The 24,966-nt window shown below is 53.3% G+C and overlaps 2 protein-coding genes across 4 annotated transcripts; one reads left to right on the top strand and one right to left on the bottom strand.

The window, feature by feature from the left end:
* Positions 1-124: 124 nt before the first annotated feature.
* Positions 125-16,419, bottom strand: ACAA1 (acetyl-CoA acyltransferase 1). Its single transcript, XM_057704782.1, has 12 exons — positions 16,155-16,419; positions 15,842-15,935; positions 14,826-14,883; positions 6,751-6,830; positions 6,405-6,447; positions 4,111-4,209; positions 3,153-3,233; positions 1,747-1,937; positions 1,412-1,591; positions 1,047-1,102; positions 793-938; positions 125-493 (listed from the first exon to the last, which is right to left on the bottom strand). Exons 1-12 carry the CDS (start codon positions 16,329-16,331, stop codon positions 418-420), a joined length of 1,281 nt encoding a protein of 426 aa, XP_057560765.1. The 5' UTR covers positions 16,332-16,419; the 3' UTR covers positions 125-417.
* Positions 16,420-17,962: 1,543 nt separating this feature from the next.
* MYD88 (MYD88 innate immune signal transduction adaptor) lies at positions 17,963-22,342 on the top strand. Of its 3 annotated transcripts, XM_057704785.1 has the most exons (6): positions 17,963-18,353; positions 19,233-19,367; positions 19,772-19,952; positions 20,066-20,067; positions 20,165-20,211; positions 20,482-22,342. In XM_057704785.1, the coding sequence occupies exons 1-6, from the start codon at positions 18,026-18,028 to the stop codon at positions 20,500-20,502; spliced, it is 714 nt and encodes a 237-aa protein (XP_057560768.1). In that variant the 5' UTR covers positions 17,963-18,025; the 3' UTR covers positions 20,503-22,342. The 3 variants fall into 3 exon arrangements, with proteins under 3 accessions (XP_057560768.1, XP_057560767.1, XP_057560766.1); XM_057704784.1 differs by lacking the exon at positions 20,066-20,067 and having other exon boundaries at positions 19,772-19,933; positions 20,120-20,211; XM_057704783.1 differs by lacking the exon at positions 20,066-20,067 and having other exon boundaries at positions 20,120-20,211.
* Positions 22,343-24,966: the final 2,624 nt, after the last annotated feature.

The raw sequence follows: 24,966 nt of genomic DNA, 5'->3' as shown, positions 1-24,966 counted from the left end.
TAATACAAAGGGTAGGCCACGCCCCTGTGGAGACCAGGGCAGCTAAGAATCAGTATTCAGACTGAGCAGAGGCGGGACCAGCAGAGCAAGAACCGGCCCTTGGGAAACACTGCAGGCACTAAGGTCAGGGAAAGCATTTACTGCGTCTACTGCACGTCTCATCCACAGCCCCCTGCCCCCAGGAATCACACAGTGGCCTTGCGGGCTGGCGGACCCAGGCCACCGTTGTCTCAGAGGGGCCCGCAGAGGGCGGTCCGGTACCTCACCCCCTCCTGCACTGGGCTGTCAGTGTTCACATTTGTGGAATTAGCTGAAGTGCCTTCATTTGCCGCCACCACCAGCCGCGGGAACCCCCAGGTGTCACTTCTATAGTGTTGCTGCCCGAGCACTGGGTAGCGCCTCTGGTCTGGGCCTCCTTCAGTTTCCAGGGTATTCGAAGACAGCGGCAGCTCCCATGCCGGTCCCGATGCACATGGACACCACCCCATATGCCCTGCGCAAGCAAAATGTGCTGGTTGGGTGAAAGCACACGGGGCAGAGGCCCAGCCACCACACTCTCCCCGGACCGGGCTGAGCTGGTGCACCAGGGCCATCATGGGCACAGAGGAGGCCAGACCGCAGGGCACGCGGTTCCCTCCCGCCCGCCTGGGCGCACACACACGGAGGCAGGTGCTCGCTGCAGGCCACAGGCCCCTGTCTGCTCAGCTCAGAGTGGGTGTGGGGGCGTACACCTCGGGCGCCCCAGCTGGGCCACCCCCCAACCCCCACAACACCCCCGGGGGCCAGCCTCACCTTCCCCCGCGGCGCTTCAGCTCGTTGAGCAGCGTGATGACCTGTCGAGCCCCAGTGCAGCCCAGAGGGTGGCCCAAGGCCACTGCACCGCCCAGAGGGTTCACCTTCTCCGGGGGCAGCTTCAGTTTCTCCGCACAGTAGACGGCCTGGAGGGAGGCAGGGCATCAGCGGCAGCTCCCTTCCTGGTCCCCTGCGCCACCCGCCCGCCGGCTCCAACTGGGCAGCCCAGGCAGCGGCGCAAAACAGAGGCTCACCTGACTTGCGAAGGCCTCGTTGATCTCAAAGATGTCCACGTCCTCCACCGTCAGCCCTGCAGGCAAGAGGGAAAGACCTGAGCTGACCCAGCGGCCCCTAAGCAGGCTTCTCAGTCTCCATGGGGCCCCGGCCCATCCATGGCCTGGAGGCTGGGCTGCCTGGTGCGTCTGCTTCTGTTCCAGGTGGGGTGAGTGGGTGCCGGCTGTGGTGTCAGGAAGGGCTTGGGGTCGGGATGCTAGCCTGCCCCACTTTCACTTTGCGGCACCCACAGGCCCACCCCGGGCACCTGCCCCCACCTGCCTCTGGCAACAGTATCAGAGACAGGAATTGCATCCAAATCTAGGGTGTGAAGAAGCCGTCTTACCTGCTTTTTGCAAAGCTACAGGGATGGCATAGGCAGGTCCAATACCCATGATGTCCGGCGGGACCCCAACCACTGCATAGGACCTCAGGACCCCAAGGATGGGAAGGCCCAACTCTTCTGCCTTGGACCTTCTGGCCATCAGGATGGCAGCTGCCCCGTCACTCACCTGGCTAGAGTTTCCTAGAGGCAAACCACAGGGTTAACGAGGCCTCGAGGCAGCACTAAAGAGGTTAAGACCTTCCACGTCCACCCTGCCTGGTGGTTCCAGGCTCCCAGAGGAGAACACCCGGCGTGGAAGCAGCCCCCTCCCCACGCCGCCCCCAGCCCAGTCTCACCAGCCGTGGTAGAACCCCCCTGCTTGAAGCTGGGCTTCAGTTTGGCCAGGCCTTCCATGGTGGTGTCGGGACGGATGCCCTCATCGTGGGCCACAGTGACGCTTCTCTCAGTGCCCTTGTCATCACGGACCGTGGTGGTCACAGGCACAATCTCGGCTTGGAAACAGCCCTTGCTCTGGGCTCTGGCTGCCCTGCCAGCACCGTGGACAGCCAGGCTCAGGTTCCCACGGGGTTACCTTCCTTCCCGGGGTCCCTCCCTGAGGCCTCCGCCCCCCACCCTTTGGGACAGACATGCACGTTCAGGCGGGGACACGCTTGCCCCACCTGCCCTGGGCGTGGGGACCCAGGCCTTTGTAGAGCCTTCTTGGCCATCAGCCTTAGATCTTCAGATGCTGGCTTATCCCAACCTCAAAGGGGAGGGGGAAGTTTGGAAGTGGGGGCTCCCCTTTGAGCCCGTCACCCAGGAGGGACTAAGCCAAACTGAGGCTGGAGCCCCAGGAATATTTATTTGTGCTGGGTTCTGCCAACTTTTCTGTCCCCTCCCACCAGCTCAGTTTCATCTGTTCCCCATGTTTCCACGTATTTAAAATGACAGAGACCACCCTGAACAGTTACGCATAATTTGCCTGACACTCTTGATTATCACAAACTCAATTTGTTACTGAAATAAGATTTTTTAAACGTCAAAAAATAAATAAAATGACATGACTAAACTCCTGGATGAATCCTAGTATTTAAACAGTGTAAAAGCACAAGGCCCTTTAGGGTGATCCTGGCATCATATGCAAAACGTAAGGGCCCAGGGGCATTCCCAGGCGGAGGAAGGCACAGCTCTCACCAGAGTCTCAAATGGTGACTTGAGCCCAAGGGGCTGAGAACCACTGCCTCAGAGAAGCCCACCTGGCTGGAGACCACTGCCTCCCTCCGCTGTCCTCTCTCTGGGCAGCCGGGGCTTGCCAACTCCAGCCGGCCCCTGCCCGGTGCCCTGAGTCCCCGAGGCTCCTCTGATGATGTCCCCAGCCCCCCCCTCAGGGATGCCAGGGTCCCGGCAGCCCTGGCTCCACCCTCCAGGCTATCTGGAGAAGCCTGTGGTTACCATCTCTAATCACCAAACCACAGCCCAGTAGAGGCGTGCCCTGGCCCTTATGACACTCTCAGCAAATCGATGGGGAAACTGAGGCCCAGCTAGGGCAAGACTCTCAGGGTAAACAGACCGGAATGGGACACAGTGCTTCACGACTCAGTGGCCCCTGGCCCTTGCGCCCACCCCTCCCCGGGAGGCAGAGGCTTAGGAACCACTCCCGGCACAGTGGTAGCCTAAGGGCAGCTCCGCCTGAGACCACTTAGGACAGCCTCCAACCCTCTCTCTCCAGCCCTTTAAACACCTCACCCCAGGTAGCACTCACTTTTGCTGGGAAGCCAGTGCAAAGGCATCCTGCTTCTCCCGCGAAATGCCAAACCGCTCTGCTACGTTCTCTGAGGTTATTCTGGAACAGAGCGAGCAGTGAGCGCGCGGACGGCCCGGGGGCTGCAGGCAGGAGCGAACTGGAGGGCCCGTCTTTGCCGCAGAGATGACTCGGGTGGAGCGCAGGGGCGCAGGCAGGCAGGCAGTGATGCTGGCCAGGCTCTAAGAAGCCTGTGCACCAGAGACCAGCGCACAGGAGGGTGCGGGCGGGGCACTGACTGGCTTGGCCTGTGCCTCAAGGAAGACTGCTTTACCGTGGGGGATGAAGGCTCCCGAGTGCCCTCTGAGAAGGCCACACCCAACTTTCTACTCCCCGTAGCAGGAGCATCCCCTCATCCTGTGAGCCCAGAGCCACAGTGGGGCCTTCAGGCTGGGCTTCTGGCTTTACAGCCTTCCCTGGGAGACGGTCCCTGGATGTGGAAGCCGCTGCACATCCCCTTACACGTCCAGTGGAGCCAGGACTCCCTGCCCACGGCCCCTGGGGGTGCCACTGGCTGCAGAGCTCAGCTGCTCTGCAAATGCACAACCTCTGATGCTGCACTGACAGAGCCCAAGTGCCCTCACCAGCATGGCTGGTGAGCAAAAGCCTCCCACTCCCTCAACTTTCCAGGCCTCCAAGGCTTTAGGGTGCAGCTGCCACCATGCCTTGTGTGACTGAGCCCCTCAGGGTGGGAGTGACAGGCTGGGCCATGCTTGGAAACCCAGAGGCAGAGTGGACTGGGGGCCTCAGGACACAGAAGTCAGGGGCAGCACTAAGTCCCACCCCCAGAGTCCCTGCAGACCAGACTAGGGCTGAAGGTGGGAGGCCACGAGATAATCCAGTGTCCTGCACCCCTGGCTCTGGGCCAGGCAGGGAGCTGGGGGGGGGACAGGCATACGGAGCCATGGTGGGTACTCACCCCATAGGAATCAGGCAATCTCTGGCTTTCTCCTTCTCCACTAAGCGTGAACTAATATTCCCAGGGTTCCCTCTGTCAGCCAGGGACATGGACTCCACCCTGAAGAGGACGTGATCGTCAGCAGGGCTCCCGTGGATAGCTATGCTTCTGGCAAGTGCTGGGAAGTAGCCAGGGAGCCCCGGGCAGGACACTGGCTGGCCAGGCAGAGCCGGGGGTGCAGGGCTGCTGAGTCTCGCCCCGGCCCGCGGCAGGCCACTGTGCAGTCCCCATGGTTGGGCAGCGCCTCGCGTCCCCAGCACAGCTGCTCCTGCAGCCAGACGGCAGTTCCCAAGGAAAGCAGCCTGGTGCTGGCCGCGGAGGGGGAGACACGTCTAACCAGCCTGGGCCCGGCCCTCAGGGGCCACAGATTCAGGGGAGAGAAGAGATAAATATTTTAAAAGCTGCACATCAAAGAGCAAGCAGACCCGCACAGACGACGAGGAGGTGCTAGGAGCCGAGGGGAGGGCGAGATCTCAGTTTAGTGTAGTCAGAAAGGGCTTCCAGGAGGTGGCAGAAGAGAAGGATGGCCTCAAAGGATAACACATAACCTTGACTGCATGCTTTTCATGTGCCTAGCACTGTTTTTTTGTTTTTTTTTTAAATTTATTTTATTTATTGGCTGCGTTGGGTCTTCATTGCTGCACGCAGGCTTTCTCGAATTGCTGCGAGCGGGGTCTACTCTTTATTGTGGTGCGCGGGCTGCTCATTGTAGTGGCTTCTCTTGTTGTGGAGCATGGGCTCTAGGCACGTGGGCTTCGATAGCTGCAGCACATGGGCTCAATAGTTGTGGCTCACGGGCTCTAGAGCGCAGGCTCAGTAGTTGTGGTGCACGGGCTTTGTTGCTCCACGGCACGTGGAATCTTCCCAGAGCAGGGCTTGAACCCATGTCCCCTGCATTGGCAGGCGGATTCTTAACCCCTGTGCCACCTAGGAAGTCCTCTAGAGCTGTTTTAAAAATCTTTTCTAGGACTTCCCTGGCAGTCCAGCGGTTAAGACCACGCTTCCACTGCAGGGGGCACAGGTTCCATCCCTGGTTGGGAAACTAAGATCCTGCATGCCCCGCGGTGCAGCCAAAAAAAAAAAAAAAAAAAAAAATCTTTTCAGGTATGAGAGTGCTTTGCACAGTGTTAGGCCCAGAGAAGCTGAGTTAACTGGTCCATGTCCCTCAGACGGGATCCAAATTTAGGTAGTATGGCTCCAGGGCCCCATGCCACCCAGGCTATCCTGGGCTACTCATCACGATCAACGTCTATGGGGAATAGTCAGCCTGTGACATGGGGGAACGTGCTGGCCCCAAACCCTTAATACCCTAGTCACACACTCTTTAACTTGCTTGGGGGCTCAGATACCCTCTAAGAAACTCATGAAGGCTTCAACCTTCTTCTCAGGTCACCCCCACCCCCCGTCCTTCCTCCAGTAAGATAGAGGGAAACCAGAGGGCAGCCTGGGCAGTGGCCTTTGCCCGGCCAAAGTCCCTGCAGTGTGGTCTTTGGATTTATCAACAACCCAGACACAGGGCAGTACAGCAGGCAGCAACTGGCACGGCCCTGAGCTGGCCTGGCAGGGCTCCAATCAAGAAACACTATGGAGAGGAACTGAAAGGCAGAGGGACTGTGTCAGGACCCTGGGGCCGCTGGCCTCCCCGAGCCTGCACTCCCACCACAACGCCCACCCCAGCCTCTCCCCGCCTGGGGGCGCTGCCCGGTGCATCTTCTGAGGCTCCGCACGCTGCGGCCAAAGATGGAGTCACAGCTGGCAGGGACCAGAGCACCGCAGATGTAAGCGTGTCCCACAGAACCCAGGGAGCAGCTCGCAGTTTCCACCTTGGTCAGGGTGGGGGACAGACAGCCTGTTAAATGAACACACTAGTTCTACATGAGGCAGCTGTCCCTGGCTTTCGGGAACCAAAACTGCTACTTCTCTATCAGCAGCAATCGTGAATCAACAAGGGCCACAGACGGAAACCAAGTGCTGTATTTTCTCACAATGCCTGCCCACATTTCCAGCCTGACAGATTTCCAAGAAAGAAAGCTCTTCAGAGCCAACTTCCTTGGGTGCTGAGAATTGCGAGCAGTTCCTGAGCAGCCGCAGCTGGGGGCCACTTCTACGCGGAATCTGTGAGAGCCGCTCCCAGCCAGCGGCCAGAGAGGGCTGGGGGAGAACTCTGCAATCATGGCCTCTGAGAACTCAGGAGATGAACATTAATTTCATTGTTACAAGTTGGTTAATAAGCTCCAGCAGGAAGAAATTCTTACCCACAAGCCATGCCAATGTCATAAGACCCATTTCTGATGCCACCTGCAACAAAAGCATTTCATAAACATCCTTCCCCAGAGCCCATCTGTCTTGGGAACAGGGAAGCCTCTTCCCCACGTGATCTCTAAGTGGGACACCGCCCCAGCCTCAGCGATGGAAGACCCAGGAGTGTCCAGAAAAGGCTGGGGGCTGTGGTGAGGGGCTCTCCTCCACGCCTTCTGTGGTTATGGTCCTCTCAGAAATCCTTACTGCCGCCCAGCAGGTGATGACGTTGCTGACCCAAACCCGCGGCGCCGGGGCCAAGGCCGGGCCGCAGCAGAGGGCACCCGCCCAGCCGCAGCTTACCAGCTATGCTGGCCACCGCCTGCAGCCCCGACGAGCACTGTCTATTCACAGTCAACAGAGGAACGGTCTCCGGGATGTCACTGAAACAGAAAGTGAGGCCGCAGAGTCAGCCCCCTCTCCCCGCCAGGCTCTCAGGGAAAGCAGGTCTGTGCTCCTGGCCAACATGACTGCCCCTGCAGGGGACAGAAGGACCAGGGGAACAAACCCAGCAGCGCTGCCCCCACTCCAGGCCTGATCCACACTGGGCAAACCCCATCTCTGCAGGTGCTTGCTTCCCAGGGCCGCACAAGCACATGCCTTGCCATCCTGTGATTCTCCTCAACCAAGGCCAAGCACAGACCCAAGGCAAGAGAAGGCTGGTTGGGCCCCAGGGGTCCTTCTTTCTCTTCCTTTGAAGATTGAAAAATTAAAACTGTATATCTCTGTTTCCCCTAAAGAACAGAGAAGAGGGCCTGTGGCCGGGACAGAGAACCAGTGCAAAAGAAATGTCTAAGGTATGACAGATGGCCAACGGGCACGTGAAAAGATGTTCAATGTCACTAATTATTAGAGAAATGCAAGTCAAAACTACAATGAGGTACCACCTCACACCGGTCAGAATGGCTGTCATTGAAAAGTCTACAAGTAACAAATGCTGGCGAGGATGTGGAGAAAGGGAACCCTCCTGCACTATTGGTGGGAATGTAAGTTGGTGCAGCCACTAGGGAAAACAGTACAGAGATTCCTCAAAAAGGTAAAAATACAGTTGCAATATGATTCAGCAATCCCCCCCTCCTGGGCATATATCCAGATAAAACTCAAATTCAAAAAGATACATGAATGAGAGAGTGAAGATGGCAGACGAGCAGGAGGACACAGATTTCACCTCTTCGCACAAATGTATCAAGAAGACATCTACGGGGCTTCCCTGGTGGCGCAGTGGTTAAGAATCCTCCCGCCAGTGCAGGAGCCATGGGTTTGATCCCTGGGCTGGGAAGATGCCACATGCTGCGAAGGAACTAAGCCTGTGCGCCACAAGTACTGAGCCTGTGCTCTAGAGCCCACGAGCCACAACTGTTGAGCCCACATGCCACAATTACTGAAGCCCGCATGCTGAGAGCCCATGCTCCACCACAATGAGAAGCGTAGCCCCCACTCACCGCAACTAGAGAAAGCCCATGCACAGCAACAAAGACCCAATGCAGCCAATAAATAAATAAATAAATATTAAAAAAAAAAAAAAGAATACATCTACGAATGGAAAAATTCTCACAGAGCACCTGCTGAACACTAAGAGAGGACCCTGGAAACCTAAAAAGACAAGAAAGATCCCCATGGAACTGGGTATGATGAAAGAAAGAAGGGAAAAGGAAGAGGAGGGGAAGCGCCACTGGACCTGTGCCCCTAAGGGTGGAGCTGAAGGAGAGGAGAGTTTCCCATATCTGGGGAAGCCCCCACAATGGTGGGGAGATCAGCTGGGACAGAAGGAGAGCTTCAGGGGGCTCAGATAGAGACCTGCACAGATGGTCCATGTTACAGCCCTGTGCGCCCCAGCCTAAGATGTGTGTCTGCTGGTGCACACTGGGGCTGGGTGCTGGAACATGGGGTTTGGAGAGCAGAGCTGGGGAGAGGACTGCTGTTGGCTGCGAAGAGACAGCCTGAGGCGACGGGAGTGAGGAGCTCTGCAACCGGGAATGCTCGTGGAGGAAGCCCGGACCGCCAAGAAGCAAAGCTCCAAGGACTTCCCTCCAGGTGGCACCATGGCTAAGACTCCATGCTAACCATGCACGGGGCCCAGGTTCGCTCCCTGGTCAGGGAACTAGATCCTACACGTGTGCCACAACTAAGAGCTTGCATGCCACAACTAAGGAGCCCATGTGCCGCAACTAAGGAAACTTCAAGCCACAACTAAGGGTCCTGCCTGCTGCAAATAAGACCTGGTGTAAGAGTAAATAAATATTTAAAAAAAAAAAATAGCAGAGCTCCACTGTCAAGTGACACACAAAGAGTGGGGCCGAAGGGTGGGGCTGCCATTGCAGCCTCTCTCTCCATGCACCAGCCCCTGCCTCCCTGGGCACTAGGAAGGGCACCAGCCAGGGCAAGCTCTCGCACCCCTGACTGCCACTTCCTGCCAGGGCAGGGTCACATGCTCCAGGGCAGCCTTGGGTGCAGACATTATGGGTGATGCACATGCAGAGGTGGGACTGAAACCACAGCTGAGCCCCAGGGGCCGTGTGACTAAGGAAGAAGAGCTGAAATCTTTTGTCACGGTTGCACAAACTGCAGATTTACACCCCCCACAACTGGCTTTGTAAACTCAGTGCCTGCAGGACATGTGAATGGACAATGAGTGCTCCTGTAGCCGAGCCAGGTCTAGCTTTAGCAGCTGTGAACTTTGTGGACACGTACACTCGGGTTGGGCCAGGCCAAAGTCCGAGATGCCCCCACAGCAATCAAAGTGGGTCCAGATCCATAATGACTGCAATCCTGGGATCTGACTTGAGTGGATCTACACTGGTGGCCTGATGAAAACAATGCCTGAGAGACACCACAGCACACCCATGCTTACGGTGGGGCTGAAAGCAGTGCCAACAACAGTGTAATCTGAGAGCTCACACAACAGGTGAAAGGTGACACAACAGAGCACACCCACAGGTGAACAGCTGCACAGGAGGAACATTCAGTGGCTTCTCTCCCAGTGGGAGTGCTCCAATCCTGCCTACCTTGCACTGCAGATCAGAAACACACCTAAGAAACAGATCTGGGGCCTCTACTCCAACAACTAGGGAGCAGACCCTGCCCCTGACAGGGCAGTGACAACCACAGAGCAAAGGGGAGGCCCCGCTCAGTATCCAGTGCAGGCTCTGGTCACCACAACATCAGTCACACCTCTGATCAGAGGGATAATGGCCAGCATACACCAGGAAAGAGGTGGCAGGCATCTGTACTAAAGACAGCCCTCGCACCAAAACAATATTAAACCCATGCAGGCTACACAAGACATTCCCACATAAAAATAGCCCTCCAAGATAGTCTGAGGGTCTGGCATTGGAAGGAAGAACCCCCCAATCACTCAGCCTTGTAGGCCAGCAGGACTTGAGTGCAGGAGCTCCACAGGGCTGGGGAAACAGAGACTCCACTCTTAGAGGGTGCACAGCAGGTCTCATGTGCACTGAGACCAAGCACAAAGCAGTACCTCCAGAGGAACCTGGGCTAGACCTATCTAAGGGTCTTGGAGGGTCTCCTAGGGAGGCGAGGGTCAGCTGTAGCTCACTGCGGGGGGCAAGGACACCAGGAGCAGAAGCCTCGGAATACTGATCAGCACGAGCTCTCCCAAAGGTCCCCATTTTGGCATGCAACAACCTGCAGGCTCCAGTGCTGGAAAGCCTCATGCCAAAGAACCAACAAGATAGGAACATAGCCCCACCCATCAGAAGACAGACTGCCTACAGTCATACTGAGCTCACAGCCACCTCAAAACACACCTTGGCACAGCCTTGCTCACCAGAGGGCAGGCACCAGTCCCTCCCACCAGGAAGCCTACACAAGCCCCTGGACCAACCTCACCAACTAGGGGGCAGGCACCAGAAGCAAGAGGAACTACAATCCTGCAGCCTGCAAAAAGGAGAGCACAAACACAGAAAGTCAGACAAAATGAGATGACAGAGAACTATGTTGCAGATGAAGGAATAAGATAAAAACTCACAAGAACAACTAAATGAAGAGGAGATAGGCAATCTACCTGAAAAAGAACTCAGAGTAATGACAGTAAAGGTGATCTAAGATCTCAGAAAAAGAATGGAGGCACAGATGGAGAAGGTACAAGAAATGTTTAACAAAGAGACAGAAGATTTAAAGAACAGAGATGAACAATGCAAAACTGAAATGAATAATACACTAGAAGGAATCAATAGCAGAATAACTGAGGCAGAAGAATGAATAAGTGACCTAGAAGAAAGAGTTGTGGGAATCACTGCCACAGAATAGAATAAAGAAAAAAGAATGAAAAGAAAGGTGGACAGTCTCAGAGACCTCTGGGACAACATTAAACGCACCAACCTGTATTCATAGTATAGGGGGTCCCAGAAGAAGAGAAAAGGGAAGGGCCTGAAGAAAAAACAATTTTTTTGGCCATGCTGTGTGGCATGCAAGATCTTAGTTCCCCAAACAGGGATTGAACCCATGCCCCTGCAGTGGAAGCACAGAGTCCTAACCACTGGACCACCAGGTAATTCCCCTGAGAAAATATTTGAAGCGATTATAGCTGAAAACTTCCCTAACATGGGAAAGGAAACAGTCACCCAAATCCAGGAAGCACAGAGTCCCACACAGGATAAACCCAAGGAGGAACACCCTGAGACACATATTAATCAAACTGACAAAAATTAAATACAAAGAAAAAAAATTAAAAGCAACAAGGGAAAAGAAACAAATAACATACAAGGGAATCCCCATAAGGTTATCAGCTGATTTTTCAGCAGAAACTCTGCAAGTCAGAAGAGAGTGGCAGGATATATTTAAAGTGATGAAAGGGAAAAACCTACAACCAAGAATATGCTACCCAGCAAGGCTCTCTTTCAAATTTGACAGTGAAATCAAAAGCTTTACAGACAAGCAAAAGCTAAGAGAATTCAGCACCACCAAACGGGCCTCACAACAAATGCTAAAGGAACTTCTCTAGGCAGATATCATATGATATCACTTACATGTGAAATCTTAAAAAATTGATACAAATGTAAGTTGGTACAGCCACTATGGAAAACAATTTGGAGGTTCCTTAAAAAACTAAAAATAGAACTACCATATGATCCAGTAATCCCACTACTGGGCATATACCCAAAGAAAACCATAATCCCAAAAGAAACATGTACCATAATGTTTATTGCAGCACCATTTACAATAGCCAGGACATGGAAGCAACCTAAATGCCCATCAACAAATGAATGGATAAAGAAGATGTGGCATATATATACAATGGAATATTACTCAGCTATAAAAAGGGATGAGATGGAGCTATATGTAATGAGATGGATAGACCTACAGTCTGTCATACAGAGTGAAGTAAGTCAGAAAGAGAAAGACAAATACTGTATGCTAACTCACATATACGGAATCTAAAAATGGTACTGATGAACTCAGTGACAAGAACAAGGACGCAGGTGCAGAGAATGGACTGGAGAACTCGAGGTTTGGGAGGGGGTGGGGGGTGAAGGGGAAGCTGAGACGAAGTGAGAGAGTAGCACAGACATATATATACTACCAACTGTAAAATAGCCAGTGGGAAGTTGTTGTATAACAAAGGGAGTTCAACTCAAGGATGGAAGATCCCTTAGGACTGGGACGGGGAGGGTGGGGGGGACTCGAGGGACAGTGGGGGGGGGGAGTCAAGGGAGGGAGGGAAGACAGGGATATGTGTATAAAAACAGATGATTGAACTTGGTGTACCCCCAAAAAAATAATAAATAAATAAATAAAATTTAAAAAAATTGATACAAATGAACTTCTTTACAAAACTGAAATAGACTCACAGACTTAGAAAACAAACTATGGTTACCAAAGGGGAAAGTTGGGGGAAGGATAAATTAGGAGTTTGGGATTAACATATACACATTACTATTTATAAAATAGATAATCAACAAGGACCTACTATATAGTACAGGGAACTCTACTTGATATTCTGTAATAACATATGGGGAAAGAATGAATATATGTATATGTGTAACTAAATCACTTTGCTATACACCTGAAACTAGCACAACATTGTGAATCAACTATGCTCCAATATAAATTAAAAATTTTTAAAAAGCCTACAAATAACAAATTCTGGAGAGGGTATGGAGAAAAGGGAACCCTCCCTACACTGTTAGTGGGAAGGTAAACTGGTGCAGCCATTATGAAAAACGATGGAGGTTCCTCAAAAAGCTAAAAATAGAGTTGCCATACGATCCAGCAATCCCACTCCTGGGCACATATCCAGACAAAACTGTAATTCAAAGAGATACACGCACCCCAATGTTCATAGCAGCACTATTCACAATAGCCAAGACATGGATGCAACCTAAATGTCCATCAACAAAGGAATGGATAAAGAAGATGTGGTACATGTGTACAATGGACTATTACTCAGCCATAAAAAAAGAACAAAATAATGCCATTTGCAGCAACACGGATGGACCTAGATATTGTCATATTGAGTGAAGTATGTCAGACAGGGAAAGACAAATACCATATATCACTTACATGTGGAATCTAAAATATGATGCAGATGAACTTATCTACAAAACAGAAATGAACTCACAGACATAGAGAACAGACTTGTGGTTGCCAAGGGGGGCAGGTAGGAGAGGGATGAAGTGGGAATTTGGGGTTAGCAGATGCAAACTATTATATATAGAATGGATAAACAACAAGGTCCTACTGTATAGCTCAGGGAACTATATTCAATATGCTGTGATAAACCATAACGGAAAAGGATATAAAAAAACAATGTATGTATATGTATAACTGAATCGCTTTGCTGTACAATAGAAATTAACATAACACTGTAAATGAACTATGCCTCAACTGAAAAAAAAAAGAGAAAGAAATGTCTCAAGTATGAGGCCAGAAACCAACCCCACTCCTCAGACTTACTAGTATCCATATGGCCTTTATGTTCCCATTGTCTCTAGAAAGCCTGTTTCCAGCTGGACAAAGAACCCTGATCGGTACTAGGTATTCTAACATCCCTTCTTCTGGTGGGTTCTCTCAGGCTCTCACACTGTTTCCAGCCCTGGAAGCTGCCTCTGCCAATGTAACCTGCACTGGCCAAAGGTGCAAAGCCCCCAGGAAATCGTCAGACCCATGGACTTAGAACCTCAGGGGTGAAAGTACTCCGCTGATTCTGTTGATTCTGATGTGTGGCCAGGGTTGGGAATGTCTGGGCTAGTGCCCAGGCCAGGCTCTGCTGAGACTCTCTTGGGTGGATAGTCTCCTAGGTCCCTATAGCCAAACTTTTCCAGGTCCCCTAACTCCCTGCTACCTAGTTACCACCCCTTCACCCAATCCACCAAGTGTTCAGTAAACATCAGCTGGTATGAGGCACCCCCTGAAGGATGCTGACATGCTTATGATACAGTGCCCTTGAGGATGCCTGACCACACACAGAAAGTGAATTAACCAGCAGAGACTACAATAATGGAGTAAGATGGCAAAGCACATCACAAGGAAGCACGTGGCTAGCGACTGGAAAAGAAGGGGCCCTCATTTTAAGCCTGGAAACTCAGGGAAGTCTGGTCAAAATGGTGAAACTGTGTTTGGACAGATTTTAATAACTAGGGCAGAGAGGAGAGGTAGGGACCGTACTGCAATGGGACAAAATGACCAGCTTAGGGAAGGCCGTGGGCAGACAGGCTGGCTGAAAGAGGAAGCAGCAGGTGGAGAAGGCTGGAAGGCAAATCTGGAGCCAGAGCGCAAGACACTTTGAACTCCAGGCTAAGCAGTCCGAACCTCTCCTAGTCTCCACAGATTTTGTCAGCTTTCCTGCTCCTTCACTAGTTAATGTTCCTGTTATTTCTTCTCCATGCAGCTGGGAGTACACAGCTAAGTGGCTCTTAAATCGACATGTGAAAATAGTTTAAACCTCCTCCTGTCTTAGGACAGCAAATGGTAAAGTGCAACTCACCAGGGCCCCTTCTGGGATACCCCTTACCCCAGGATGCTGCCCTGTCGCCAAGCCTCTGCTGACGGGCTCGGGTTTAAAAAGCTCAAAGTCACTCTTCTGTGTGCTGAAGTGGTTATTCACCTGACAAGAGGACAGACTTCACACATGACAAAGCCAAAGCAACAAGGTGACTTTGGCTTACGAAAACTCAGGTCACAGAGAAGTTTATGCTCCAGTCCCAGAGTCTGTTTGTCCCAGCTCAGCATTAGGATACATACTCCCCTTTCAAAGTAGGGGAAAGGTAGCATCCAGAAAAGCAGGGTGCCAAGGACTCTGGCTGTGTCCAGGTTTGGTGTCCAACCCTGATCTTCCACCAACAGGCTGAATTCTCTGAGGCCTGAGCCCAAGCAAGAGTATGAATAGCCAACCCAGAGCAATAACTAGCAAAGTTTACCTCAGAAACTGGGCAATTCGGGCCATGACTGCTCCGGCCCCAGGCTGAAGCACATTTCCTGTGGACAATAAAGCTTTATTCAGTGCCAGGTAGTGCTCTTGGGCAATAAGGTACAGTTGTGATTACCAGAGAAGGGGCATTCCAGACCTTCCTTCAGCAACACTGGAATTTCAAGGTCTGGAGCAGGAGCAGCCAGCTATACAGCAGCTTGTTCTGGCCATACACTAGATCCAGTCCCTTGCCCATGCACCATACTTTTCCAAATCAGCATACACTGCGCAGGTCGCCTGCCTTTAAAGGTAACATGGGAAGAAGAATGTAGCGCACAGCCTGAGGTCTAAAGAAGTAGTCCTGTCAGTTAGGAAAGTGTTGTTTTGAAACTGCACACCTTCCCCTGAGTGTCCTCCACCAAGCCCTGCTGGCACTCCAGGGGTGGAAGAGTGATCCCCCACCTAGGGATGGCACTCTTACCATATAATGTTGTGTTTTTTCCAGGCTAGAGGAGCAGAGGTGGGGAAAAAGGGTTGAACTGAAAGTCAAGAGGCCCTGGATTCAGGTCCAAGCTCTGCTGCAAGTTCCCCAGGCCTCAGTTTCTCCATCTGTAGCTGCGGGGCTGGACTAAATGGTTTTGATGCTCGAAACTCCCTCTGTTCTACCCTGGCATAGATAGGACGTCAGCATGGGTAGAGAACCCCAGCCCCCCGTCTCTTTGGGTGTTCTCAAACCCCTGCGCCAAGACCCTGGTGTTGAAATGTCCGTCACTTGAGATCCCTGCTTTCTATCATACTTAATATGCAGAATGTGCTTGGAGCGGGCACAGAAAGTGCCTGGAGGAGGGGGTGCGGCGGTGGAGTCTACAGCCCTAAAGGAAAGATTACATTCAGCTGCGTGGAGTCCATCGCCATTCCTCTCAGTGAAAACACCTGGAAAGTGCCTGGATGGAGGTGGTGTTTGAAGAGGGCTTTGGCGGAATGGGAAGGCGAGAAGCGAGCGCAGGGCCGGAGCAGTGCACTCACCCACGCAGATGTCTCCCAGCTGGGTCGGGCTCAGCTTGACGTCCTGGAGAACCGCGGTCATGACAGCCGAGAGGAGCTCGTCGGGGGTGGTGTCCTGCAGCGGGAAGCGCGGCTGCGATGATCCCCGGCTGGCGGCGGTGCTCGGGATTCCCAGGACCCCAGCTCTCCCAGCCCCACTCCAGAGGGACAGAGAGGTCACAATGCGGGCGCGGAGCCACCACCGACGCCGAGGGGGAACCGAACAGAGGAGCCAGACCCCGGCCCGCCCCCGGGCCGCCGCTTCACACCCGGCGCCCGAACCCAGGGGTCTCACCTTGAAGCCTCCGCGGCCCGATCGGCCAATGGCCGTGCGCCGCCCGTGCACCACCACCACATCCTCGGGCGACTCCCGCGGAGCGCCACTCCAACACGGCGCGGCCAGCGGCGCCGGCCCCGAGCCCGAAGAGGGCCGGCCCCTCAGGTGACCCAGCACCACCTGCAGTCTCTGCATCGCGCACCTCGGCGGCCTAAACCCTCCACCAACGAAGAACTGAGCGCAGCAGCCAACAGACTGTCTCCTACGCAGGCGCAGAAATGTACCTCTGGCCAACCCCCCCTAAGCCCCGCCCACAACCCTGCGGGTCTGACTGGCCCTTCCCTCTAAAGTCCCGCCCTCCTCCCCTGTCTCAGCCAACCAGGAGGCGCGTCTGCCTGAGGGCCAGCTCCCGGAATCTCCTATAGCTGGACTCAGGAGGGTCTTTCCACTCAAAGCCCAGCCTAAGTAGCCTACCAGGAAGTTGCCAACCAGTAGGTGGACTTTTATGAAGCCCCGCCCAGAAATACAGATAGGAAACCTTTCCACTTGCAGCCCCGCCTACTCCCAAACCCGAGGCGGGTCTGCAGGAGCCGCATTGGTGTCCTGAAGCAAATTTCACCTTTGCCAGGGGTCCCTTTCCCTAACAGCATTGCCCGCTGCCCGCCACCAATAGAAGGCTGGTTCGTCAAGAGCGCCGCCTACAGCTTCTTGCCTGGGAAAAAGGGGCCGGGGACCCTAATTTTTCTTCCCCTCTCCTAGCCTTCTCTGCTGTCTCCCCCAAGCTGGGGGACCTAAATAATTCCGAGATGCCCCAGAGTCTCCCCCAACGCTCTTGGACTCTTCCGGGAAGTCCCTCGAGCAGACTGAGGGAATTTGGCATTCTGGGGTGGCAGGAGAACGGATTGCACAAAGGTGCCGAGATCTGACAAACTCCCCATCTGGAGAAAGAGCATCATACTTACACTCAAAAACAAAACAAAAAACAAAACAACTTTATGGTCGTTTGGGATGATTTGATTAGTGCCCATTCCCCCACTAGGCTGGGGTCTCCACCAGGGCAGGGAAGAACTCTGTCCAGGGTGCCTGCAACATACTTGACAGTTAATGGGGTAATCAATAAATACCTACTTGAATGAATTAATGAACCAAAGTTCCCAGATCAGGATGTGTCCCCTGCTGCCTAAAAAGCAGGGCCAGCTGTCCGCTTGACTCCCAATAGCAGTGTTTTCCCCTAGACACCAGAGGGTAGTACTGGGTTTCTTTCAGACACCGAAGGCCAGGGTGTCCTGTTACCCTCAAATGCGGAGGGTGGGGTCTTGCCCCCCACTTTTCAAGGGCAGAGCCGTGGCATGCCTCTAGCTCCAGAAGGCGATATGCCCTGTCCCACCTCCACCTCTGAGTGTACAGCCAGAGAGATTCCTCATAGTCCTAAGAGCAGGATTGTGTGCTCCCCCCAACTTTGGGGGTGGCGGGGTGAAGGCAGGCAGAGCCGATGCCTGCCCCCTCGCCCCCTCCCCGCCATCCTCGAGGGCAGGACCGTTGGAACCCCTCAGATCCCCAATGGAAAGGATGTAACTCCACAAGATTCCGAAGAGCAAGTGCCCTCTTTCCTATAACCCCGGAAGGAAGGTCATCGTCGTCCCCCGGAGGCACCAGAACCGCACCAGGTTCCCGGTTCCCACATCCCCAGTCCCCCGAGATCCCGGGGTAGGCCCCCGCCCCCTCCACCTCCGCACGTCTACTGGGGCTCCAGATTGCAGGGCAGGGCGGCGCTTCTCGGAAAGAGAAACCCGCGGGGCGGGCCGGGTGGGCGGGGTGGCGGTAGGGGAAGGAGGAAGCGAAGGCTCACACCGCGACTCCGCAGCGCCGCAGCTCCGAGACCGCCCGCCATGTCCGAAGGAGGCCCCTTCTCGGAGTCAGCGCCCCCCACCCCTTCCATGTCCTCCCTGCCCCTGGCAGCGCTCAACGTGCGAGTGCGGCGCCGCCTGTCGCTCTTCCTAAACGTGCGGGCGCAGGTGGCGGCCGACTGGACTGCGCTGGCGGAAGAGATGGGCTTCGAGTACTTGGAGATCCGGCGGCTGGAGACGCATGCCGACCCCATGGGCAGCCTCCTGGACGACTGGCAGGGACGCCCCGGCGCCTCGGTGGGCCGCCTGCTGGAGCTGCTCGCCAAGCTGGGCCGCGACGACGTGCTGATGGAACTGGGACCCAGCATTGGTGAGGACGCTCTCTTCCCGCCTCATATCCGGGGTGGGGGGGGGGGGGGGGATGAAGGAGCTGACCTTCACTGGCCTCAGCATCCATCCCTCCTTTCTTCTCTTGGAGGCGGGGTGGGGGGGTAGTTTGGGGGTGGCAAGGGGGACGCTGGAGGCAGCCTGCAGAGGGGGAACCATGCAAGACCAGTTCCCTCTTTCAATACCCAGGATGATAGATAGGGACCGGAGAAAGGAGGCGAAGGCCGGGAAAAGCACAAGGAAACAGCTTAGGCAAAGGATTCCACATAGGACCAGGAGTCAGAATTGGGGTCCTCTGTGGGGGGCTTGGGACTGCTTCAAGTATGTAGAGCAACAGGCCTGTGTTGCTGAAAGCTGACCTCAGGTCCCTGGAAAATGTACCCCTTCCTGCCACTTGCTGACAGACAGTATACACAGACATGGGGACAGTGGCCCACAGGCGGGCACACCTTGCTTGGTTGGGGCTGCTGCCCTCGCGGCACATAACCACCAGGTCTCCTGAGCTCTTCTTACATGCCCTGCTCAAACCAGCCCTGGATCCTACAAGAAGCAGGCCTTAGGTTCTATTCTCAGGAGCCCTAAAAAGGGGGGGGAGTGGGGGGAGGGCAACGGGATAGAGACACAAGCCTGACCTTGATGGCTTCCCTCATGGCCAGAACACCACTGACATCCCTTTAGCATGGCCAGAGCCAGGTGGGAGCTCACCTTTTCAGAGCTGTTGGACTGTGGATGGCACCAGTGGGTTAGAGAAGCCCTGGAGGACAGCACAGCCAGGGAGGTGGGACAGGGGCTGGATCCTGACTGGGGGTGGAGGCGTGGGGTACCCCTGGGGAGCTGGCCATAGCTTGTCTCTTCCCCACAGAGGAGGACTGCCAAAAGTATATTCTGAAGCAGCAGCAGGAGGCGTCTGAGAAGCCTTTACAGGTGGACTCTGTAGACAGCAGCATCCCTCGGACAAAAGAGCTGGCGGGCATCACCATTTGCGATGATCCCCTGGGTAAGGACCCAGTACTGCCCTCCTCCTCCCCCATGGGCTACAGGACATTGTGGTGTTAAGAGCATGGATGTTGAAAGCAGATAGGCTGTGGCACCTTGGACAAGGCAGTTAATCTCTCCGAGCTTCAGTGTCCTAAGAAATGGGAATGATAACCCCACCTCTGGTTTTGGTATGAGATTTTCATGAAATGATGTGTCTATCTCATGGTCAACCTAGGGCTTGGCCTGGGGTGGGGAGGAGGTGCTCATCTTTCCTCTCTTGGAGAAGGCACTTTCTCTGAGTAGTGTCATCTCAGGATTGTGTAGCATCCAGGACCAGGGTCGCTTAGGCTGGGGGCACCTGGCTGGGCTCCTCCCCAGCCTTTAGCTAAGGCTCTGACCATCACCCTTGTTCCCTGCACCCAGGGCAAATGCCTGAGCGTTTTGATGCCTTCATCTGCTACTGCCCCAGCGATATCCAGTTTGTACAGGAGATGATCCGGCAGCTAGAACAGACAAACTATCGGCTGAAGTTGTGTGTGTCTGACCGTGACGTCCTGCCTGGCACCTGCGTCTGGTCCATCGCCAGTGAACTCATTGAGAAGAGGTTGGCTGGGTGGCCGGGGGCAAAGCCCTGCCAGGGATCCCAATGCTGGGATCCTCCCAGTTGGACCCTGTCTAGCCTGGGCACGGTGGGCTCCTCCCAAGGCTCTTCCGTAGGGGTGTGCTGAACTAGGTCACCACAGTGTCTGTAGCCTGCCTGCTCTCTCCTAGGTGCCGTCGGATGGTGGTGGTTGTCTCTGATGATTACTTGCAAAGCAAGGAATGTGACTTCCAGACTAAGTTTGCACTCAGCCTCTCTCCAGGTAAGCTCAGCCCTGCCCCTGCCACAGGAGTGGGCGGGGCCTCAAGATGCCAGCCTTCCCTCACCAAGGGCCATGGACACAGCATCAAGGAACTTGGGCACGCGTAGGTCTCTACACGTAAGTGCGCGTGCACACGAGTGCCCTTCGTGTAGGTGAATCTGTGCCAGAGGAGCTTAGTTGGGAGAGGGCTGTTGTTAACCCTTGGACTGAGGACTGGTCCCCCCCACTGGGGGAGAGCCTGGTGCCAGATCTGCACCCTTTGACTTGCAGGTGCCCATCAGAAGCGACTGATCCCCATCAAGTACAAGTCAATGAAGAAAGAGTTCCCCAGCATCCTGCGGTTCATCACTGTCTGCGACTACACCAACCCCTGCACCAAGTCCTGGTTCTGGACTCGCCTCGCCAGGGCCCTGTCCCTGCCCTGAACTGCCCTGAGTCCCTGGGTGTGTGTGCATCTGTCTGCCTGTACGTGTACTTCTACCCCTGCCTCCACCTGCAGTTGTAGGAGGAATCTTTGCTCCACTGGCCTCTTGATTCCTAGACATGCCACCTCCACAGACACAGCTGCAGCCATTGTACATATCTGGACATCACATCTCATGTCCTGCATAGAACGTGTGGCTGCAAGTGACACGCCCCCTCGCTGGGTTATCAGCCGGGACAGTGAAAGCCAGAGCCGTCTGGGACTAAGAGGAAGCTGAGAAGAGCCAGCTCTGACCCATCCACACATCTTAGGCCTCAGTTTCTCCACCTGAGAACTAAGTAGGGTGGGGAGGACAGGCCGTAGCTGTGTTTGAGTCACTGTGGGAAATGGTGAAGCATTGTTCTGAGTCTCCTGGGGACAGGAGACAAATCTTGGCTGAGAGAGAGCTGGCTGCCTGGGCAACGTGCTGGCCGCTGCTGGGACCACGGCACTGCTGGGGCAGCTACTTCCACAATGGTGTCTACTGATGCTTTGGGGCCCTGTTGCCCCACCTCAGATCCCACTTCCTCCTGCCTCAGGGGACAGATGGGGAAGCAGGCTGGCCCAGCACAGGGAGGTCCTGCATTGAGCCTGATTCCTCAAGGTTCCACCTCTCATCTGCCTCTTTGACTCCTCCCAGCCTCTGCCCTCCTTCCGTGTGGTAAGTCCCCAAGAGACTGGGGCTGCTTTTCACTTCCACCTATTAAGTGCCTGTGGTCCTGCTCTCAGCTCTGCCCTGCGTGAGATGGGATTTCGTCTTGGCATCTCCATCAAGTTTGGGTTCTGGAGCTAGGTCACCACGGTGGTGTGAGCAGGAAGTCTTCCTCCCTGGGCCATCCACAGAGAACTTTCCCACCAACCTTCGGTACTTAATTGCCTTACAAAGTTGTTTGCTGGGACTAGTCTACAAACAGTGGCCACACAAGAGCCTCCTGCCCCAGAGTTTGTGGGCACATGGATACATACGAGCTCACACACAGAGACATGTATATACTTGCACAGGGCACCCTCACGCACACACGTACAGGCATCTTCATGCACACATTTCCCTGGATACAGCTGCCAGGAACTGTGGGACAGTCCCACCACATAGGGGGCCTCACCCTGGACCACGATGGGACACTCTCGTATTCTTTTTCTGCTTTCCCTCTTTGTTGAAACCAGACTCTGGAAAGGACCCGTTATACCAGCACTTATGCCTTCAGTGAAGCACGGAGCAAGGAAAGAGCTGCTTGAAATCACACAGCAAGTTAACTGCGACAGCTGTTTTTTCCCTCCTTGGTGGATTTGTATGTTAGTTTCCCTCAAGTTCTCCTTCAAGGAAGAATGTCATGGTCTCAGGTCTCTGTCCCAGGATAGAACCGAGGACCCTAAATCTAATAGCAAATGTATGTCTTCTCTGCTCTACCTCCAGCAAGGGCTGGGGCAGAGTACCTTCCCTCAGGGTCTCAGGACGGACTGGAGGCCCCTCTCTACATGATCTTGATGAAGCACGTAGCTACCAGGTACCTGCCCTACTTTGATATTGGGGTGTATTTTAAAACAATTTCTAGAAAGTATCTTTCCACCTGTTTGTATTCATTGTGAGAATTTCAAAAAGAGCTGAGAAATGCCTCTGTTTGTAATTTCCCCTTCTGTATACTAGGTTTATAATAAAGAGTTCTCTACTTTGGGAGTATCAGGTTTCATCTGTGTCTGGAAGGTGTCTGGAAGCAGTAACCTAGGATAAGGCTCTCCTGGGTACAAGAAACTGGCCCCTTGGATAGGTTCCAGTGGGTTTGGCAGGAACTTCCTGAAGGCTGGGTCTCCTCCTCATAGGGTCCAAGCCTTACCAGGGCTGCAGGCAGAATTAGAAATAGCTCAGCTACCAATGCTGGGGACACACTTGCCTCTGCCAAGTGTGGTCTTCCAGGGATTGCGCCACAGCCCTGGGTCCTGGCTCAGCCAGTGGGAAGGGGCTGCTCTTCTAGGCTCCAAGGAGAGTCTGGAGAATCCACACTCCAGATCACAGATATCTGGAAAACTCAGCTGTTACCAATAATGGCCATCCTTGGGCATATCTGTGTTAATCCTAAAGAGGTTGATTGATTTTGAAATAGAATGCACCAATTTTTTACTGTTCACTTGAGAAAAATTGGAAAATATAAAGGGAAAAAAAAAAACCCACCCATAATCCTAATCCTGGAGGTAACTCTGGTGATCGTTTGGAGTGCCCAGATATTGTCAGTGACCACAGAGTTGCTCTCACTAGTCTCTCTGTTACCATGTCCTGGCTCCCGAGCCTCCTGGATGCTGGAGGTGTCCTAGCCTTGCCTCTGTGCCCTCAGGACTCCTAGAGAGGCCCCCTGTGTACAGAGCAGCCCTGAGCCCAGACCCTCCTCTCCAGCTTCCCCTTGGGAACAAAACCTCCGTGTGGTCCCGGCAGGGCCCCCGGGATCTGCCTGTGCCCCCCAAACTGGGGGGACAGTCTCTGGGTTTGCTCCTGGTCGTGGCAAGGGGCCTCTGGTATCACCAGTTACGTCATGGGGAAAGCCCCTGTTCCCTCAGGTCGAGAGGGTGACCCGAACGCGCTCACCTCACCCCCATCTGATCCTCACACCCTCCCACCTTCCTCCAGTGCCCACCTCTCCGCAGGCAGGTTCCTAGATACTGAGAAAGCTTCCTCTTCTCAGTTTTGGTTTAGTCCTCTAGGAACTTTTGATAGAGAAATCCTCGTTTGCCAAAAGGGAAAATTCACTGCTGAAATTATCCAAGGCAAAAGCAGGAAATTTTGGAGGGCAGCAGCAAAGGTAAAATACAAAATTACAAATCTACATGACAATGGACCTGGATTCTGCCACAAGTCAAGGGTGAGGGAAAGAAACAGGGATAGGGATTTCCTCCAGATAAGACAATAAAATATACTAATATAGTGTCACTTTGTTGGATCCTGGTTCAAACACGTCAATTATGAAAAGATATTTTGGGGTCATATATCCAGTAGAGGTCAATATATAGAATATATGAGAACTCCAACTCAACAACAAAAAAACTAAATTAAAAAATGAGCAAGGGGGATTTTCCTGGTGGTCCAGCAGGTAAGACTCCGTGCTCTCAATGCAGGGTACCTGGGTACGATCCCTGGTCAGGGAACTAGATCCCACATGCTGCAACTAGGAGTTCACATGCCACAACTAAAAAAAAGAAAAAGATTTCGCATGGTGCAACCAAAAAACAAAGAAAAAGATCCTGCATTCTGCATCTAAGACCCAATGCAAAAAAAAAAAAAAAAGACCCAATGCAGCCAAATAACTAAATATATATCAAAAAAAAAAGAGCAAGGGACTTGAATAGACATCTCTCCAAAGAAGATATACAAATGATAAAAAGTATATGAAAAGATTCTCAATATCACTAATCATTAAGAAATGCAAATCAAAACAACGAGATACCATCTCATACCCATTAGGCTGCTACTATCAAAAAATCCAGAAAGGCACTTCCCTGGTGGCACAGTGGTCCCCTGACATGGGTTCGATCCCTGGTCTAGGAAGATTCCACATGCTGCAGAGAAACTAAGCCCATTTGCCACAACTACTGAGCCTGCACTTTAGAGCCCGCGAGCCACAACTATTGAGCCCACATGCCACAGCTACTGAAGCCTGCTCGCCTAGAGCCTGTGCTCTGCAACAAGAGAAGCCACCTCACTGAGAAGCCTGTGCACCACAACAAAGAGTATCCTCCGCTCTTTGCAACTAGAGAAAACCCACACGCAGCAATGAAGACCCAATGCAGCCAATAAATAAATAAATAAATTTATTTAAAAAAACAAAAACAAAAAACAGAAAATCAGGACTTCCTTGGTGATCCAGTGGTTAAGACTCCACGCTCCCAATGCAGGGGTATGGTTTCCATCCCTGATTGGGGAACTAAGATCCCGCATGCCGGAAACTGTGGCCAAAACAAAACAAAAAACCCAAATGGTACAGTTGCTGTGGTATGGCAATTTCCAAAATATTAAAAATAGAAATACCATATGGTCGGCAATTTCACTTCTGTGTATAAACCCAAAAGAATCGAAAGCAGGGTGCAAATATCAAGGAGATGTGTACACCCATACTCACAGCACATTATTCACTACAGCCAAAATGGGTAAGCCACCCACGCGTCCCTTGACAGATGAATGGATGAACAAAATGTGGTCTATACATATAGTAGAAGAGTATTCATCCTTAAAAGGAATGAAATTCTGACACATGCTACAATATGGTTGAACCTTGAGGACATTATGCTAAGTGAAATGAGCCAGTTGC

This window comes from Hippopotamus amphibius, chromosome 13, assembly GCF_030028045.1.
Source record: "Hippopotamus amphibius kiboko isolate mHipAmp2 chromosome 13, mHipAmp2.hap2, whole genome shotgun sequence".
Taxonomy (NCBI): domain Eukaryota; kingdom Metazoa; phylum Chordata; class Mammalia; order Artiodactyla; family Hippopotamidae; genus Hippopotamus; species Hippopotamus amphibius.
The sequence above is the reverse complement of the archived record's forward strand: the minus strand, read 5'-3'. Positions and strand labels throughout refer to the sequence as shown.

Excerpts from the sequence above, each read along its gene's own strand:
- MYD88 (XM_057704783.1), top strand. The coding sequence starts at position 18,026 with ATGTCCGAAGGAGGCCCCTTCTCGGAGTCAGCGCCCCCCACCCCTTCC. Across the intron at positions 18,354-19,232 it reads GGAACTGGGACCCAGCATTG|AGGAGGACTGCCAAAAGTAT; the intron begins GTGAGGACGCTC and ends TCTTCCCCACAG. Across the intron at positions 19,368-19,771 it reads CATTTGCGATGATCCCCTGG|GGCAAATGCCTGAGCGTTTT; the intron begins GTAAGGACCCAG and ends CCCTGCACCCAG.
- ACAA1 (XM_057704782.1), bottom strand. The coding sequence starts at position 16,331 with ATGCAGAGACTGCAGGTGGTGCTGGGTCACCTGAGGGGCCGGCCCTCT. Across the intron at positions 6,831-14,825 it reads CGAATTGCCCAGTTTCTGAG|TGACATCCCGGAGACCGTTC; the intron begins GTAAACTTTGCT and ends TTTCTGTTTCAG. Across the intron at positions 6,448-6,750 it reads GGCGGTGGCCAGCATAGCTG|GTGGCATCAGAAATGGGTCT; the intron begins GTAAGCTGCGGC and ends CTTTTGTTGCAG.